At 36.3% G+C, this 1,516-nt stretch overlaps 1 protein-coding gene across 1 annotated transcript in view; it reads left to right on the forward strand.

Moving 5' to 3' along the window:
- The window catches only part of LOC132182078 (cysteine-rich receptor-like protein kinase 2), a 6,868-nt gene that overhangs the window by 1,677 nt on the left and 3,675 nt on the right, over positions 1–1,516 (forward strand). The window contains exons 3-5 of the mRNA XM_059595285.1: positions 604–654; positions 1,048–1,145; positions 1,228–1,303. Of these exons, the coding sequence (XP_059451268.1) occupies positions 604–654; positions 1,048–1,145; positions 1,228–1,303 (225 nt within the window). The remainder of the gene's footprint in view (positions 1–603; positions 655–1,047; positions 1,146–1,227; positions 1,304–1,516) is intronic.

Here is a 1,516-nt window from a genome sequence, read left to right on the forward strand (position 1 = left end):
GTTTGGGATAAAAAAGTGAAAAAGTGATATGAAAAAGTGAAAATTTTTTGTTTTATAGTGATTTTTTTATTTAAATAATAGTAAAAAGTGAATGGTGTGATATAAAAAGTAAAAAAAATTAGAATGTTTTGATGTTGATTTTTTTGAAAAATGGTGATAAACAGTAACAAAAGAAAATGAAAGGCTTTCCCAAACAAATGTTTTTTTTTTTGTGTTATTTTGGTCGAATATTATTTTTTAAAAATCAAGTGAAATAAATAATGGCTACTTTTTTTTTTTTGCTTTTTAAAAAATATATCCATGTAAGACTAAGAAAACACTATGAATATTAAGGAAGCCCTTAGCATTCCCCAATTTATTAATGGTATTCATTATCCTAAATATATAATCTAACTATATGTTTTGTGCACCATCGCTTCTTGGTAGTTACTAAAATCCACTTGTCACTTTAATGGAAATTAAATTACGGAAACAATGTTCAAATTCAGAATTTTTACTTTGATACTATGTTAAATTACTACTTATTTGATAAGCTTATCCTAAAATTCTAATATATTTCATTTAATTAATATTCTAACACAATATTCTTTAAAATAATTACAGGTACGAGAGCAGCAGCTTCTATGACCAGACCACTCAGCCTGGTGGTGAAGGGTGTTGGAAGTCCCACATTGCTTGGGTATTAAGGAGATTGGCCATTTATAAGGTGAGGAAAAACCTCAACTCTTGAGCTAGCTTTTGGGTTGAGTTAGGCCCAAGACCCATTTCTAATATGGTATCAGAGCCTAACCCAATTAATTGGCTGTGGCCCACCGTCACCCATTGTCACACGTGTTGGCTTGGATGTCTTCCCGCTACACGTGAGGGGGCGTGTTGGAAGTCCCACATTGCTTGGGTATTAAGGAGATTGGCCATTTATAAGGTGAGGGAAAACCTCAACTCTTGAGCTAGCTTTTGGGTTGAGTTAGGCCCAAGACCCATTTCTAATAAAGGGCTTTGTGCAAATCAGACCACATCGCAGCCTACTGCTTTTACTGATGCTTTTAGCGCTGCGGTGAAAGAACTGTTAGTAGATCTCCAACTTGCAACGCCAAGGATTAATGGTTTCTTTGCAGCGAGCAAGAAGGAAGTGGTCTGTGGTGTTGGTAATGCAACAGTTGTGTATGCTATGGCACAGCTAGTGTGTCGAAACAGTTAGTGAAATAGGTTGTCAGGATTGCTTGACAGTGGCGTCTACCAATTCAGAACGATGTCTTCCTGGTGCGGTTGCTCGGGCAGTTGATGCTGGGTGTTTTCTGATCAGGTACTCAGACACACCCTTGTTTGCTGATAACCAAACTACTAATATTCTGCCCTTTTTAGGAAATGGTGATGAGCGTCAAATCTTTTATTTTCATACTGTTGGACAATATATATATATATTTTTCAGTACTTAAAAATATTGGTGATGCCATGCAGGAAGTTCAAGCAACAAGACAGCCATTGTAGGAGGAGTAGTTGGGGGTGTCGTAGGTGC

Source organism: Corylus avellana, chromosome ca5, assembly GCF_901000735.1.
Source record: "Corylus avellana chromosome ca5, CavTom2PMs-1.0".
NCBI classification, from domain to species: Eukaryota; Viridiplantae; Streptophyta; class Magnoliopsida; order Fagales; family Betulaceae; genus Corylus; species Corylus avellana.